This window comes from Palaemon carinicauda, chromosome 4 (genome assembly GCF_036898095.1).
Source record: "Palaemon carinicauda isolate YSFRI2023 chromosome 4, ASM3689809v2, whole genome shotgun sequence".
NCBI lineage: Eukaryota > Metazoa > Arthropoda > Malacostraca > Decapoda > Palaemonidae > Palaemon > Palaemon carinicauda.
Window position 1 is genome coordinate 190,076,769 of NC_090728.1, and position 2,500 is coordinate 190,079,268.

A 2,500-nucleotide genomic window follows, 5' to 3' on the forward strand; every position below is an offset into this window, starting at 1 on the left:
GTATTCCCTCTACCGAGTGCTTGTTCTAATTTCATTTTTTCAGGTAAAAAAAAAAAAGGTAAAAAACCTCTTCTTGCTATATCAAGGTCAATTTTTATCTGATTTGCATGAAACTAGTGCCAAATATGCATAATTAAACTGCCTATCTTATGATATAAAACATGATATAGGCAAACGTATGCTCTTTACCGAGAGCTCGTTCTAGTTTCCCACTTTTATTTTCAGGCCAAAAAAGTCCTCGACCATCTGTACATCGAAATGAAGCCTGGAGACGCACTTTTCTTCCACTGCTGCCTTTTGCACACGTCTGCCCAGAACTCTTCCAGCAAACGTCGTTGGGTCTTCATATCCTGCTTCAATAAACGGTCCAACAACCCTTACAAAGAACACCATCATCCACAATACACTCCCATGACCAAGGCAAGTTCAGTCCTTTTGCGTTGATATTAAACAGGGTTTTAGGTTGATATAATATCCCACACACACACACACACATATACATATATATATATATATATATATATATATTTAAAATAACAACAAGAACAAATGGAGCAGTTTCTTCTTTACTGTAGGACAAAGGCCTCACACTTGAAAATTACTCATGTCTGGGGTTTGGCCAGTTTTCATCACCACGCTGGCTAGTTCGGATTGGTGACAGTGGGAGACTTTAGTCTGATCCCTCAAATGTAAGGATATTCTATAATGTATAACTATACAGAGATATGTGTGTAAACACACATATATATTTATTTACACACACATATACATATATATATATATATATATATATAATATATATATATATATATATATATAATATATATATATATATATATATATATATAAATATATATATATATATATATATATAATATATATATATATATATATATATAATATATATATATATATATATATATATACATACACACACTATAACACAAACATCTGATTTAACAGGTTGGCATTTGGTTTGTTCCATAAGTATTATTTGAATATTTTCTTGTAAATGTTACCATATCTTAAACATAAAAATCTATCTTTACATTGACGGAATAAAACGCGCTGATAGATCCTTACATGATATATTAGAATTAATCCTATTTCTAAACACCACATTATTTCCATTTCCCTCAATTATTTCCGCATTGCAATCACGCATTATTCTATCGCTAATCGCCTTATTACAGCAATCCAAATATTTATGCAGTATTGACGCATTTTACTCAATCCATTTGGATAAACTCAGGTGTACTCATTTGTTTGTGGTAGTCTATTTGAAACTTCCCTGTCTACCATTCTGCTGAACGGGAGTTCATTCCCCGCTCAAGCTCCATAGTTATAGATCTAGCTGCTGAGTCATCAGCATTGCCTGGCCCTCCCTGGTCCAACCTTGAGAATGGCGCTGATCATATATATATATATATATATATATAGATTTACATATACATATATACACATACATATACGTATATATATATTATATATTATTATATATATACTTATATATATATTCATATATATATATATATATATATATATATGTATAGTCAGTCTCTCAGGCATTATCTTGTATATTGCCTCTGCCATCCATGGGGAACCTTAAAAAACATTAAAGTCTCCCAGGTAGACACAGACCTATAAGACAACAAACTTTTCGATGGACATAATGACAATGTGTTGAAAAATGAGTTCCTAAAATACCTGTTAATTTCAAGATGAACTAATTACTTTAATATTGCATTGGATTCTGTGTCATAAGCACCAGATTAACGAGCGAGCAATACCCTACGAACATACGAACAAACTGGATTAGAATCCACGCATGACGGCCACGTTGGATAATTAAGAGAACAATTCCACCGGGCCTAATTAATAGCAGATTATTAACAATTTCCCTTTAACTGCACCACTAGTAATTAACTTTACACTGACATGAATAATGACAAAGTGAGGTTAAAATAGATGTTGCTGGAATTCCCAGATATGAACAGAAAAGGGAAGATGTTGTCAAGGCTAACCCAGGGTGGAATTTGATGTTAACAAAATATTAAATATATATAATACTCGAAATTTACTGCATAAACACACATACATACAAACACATACACACACACTCATATATATATATATATATATATATTATACATATATATATATATATATATGCATGTATAAATGTATACATACGTATATAGGTATATATATTCATACATACATATATATATATATATATATACACACACAAATATACATACATACATATATATATATATATACATATATATATTAGATATCGATACACACACACACACACACACACACATATATATATATATATATATACATATATCTTCTGAAGAAAAATCACTAAACTAGTCAGGACTTACTCCTATATTTTCTAAATTTTTCCGTGATCATTTTGCATCTGAGCATCACGTTTCCCTGTGATTTTTACGCACACACAAACACATAACATACATATATACATACACGT

General features: G+C 30.6%; 1 protein-coding gene across 1 annotated transcript in view; it reads left to right on the forward strand.

Annotated features, from left to right (window-relative positions):
- LOC137639239 (L-proline trans-4-hydroxylase-like) overlaps window positions 1-2,500 on the forward strand; it is a 17,778-nt gene that overhangs the window by 14,347 nt on the left and 931 nt on the right. The window contains exon 6 of the mRNA XM_068371532.1: window positions 226-420. Coding sequence (XP_068227633.1) covers window positions 226-420 — 195 coding nt within the window. The remainder of the gene's footprint in view (window positions 1-225; window positions 421-2,500) is intronic.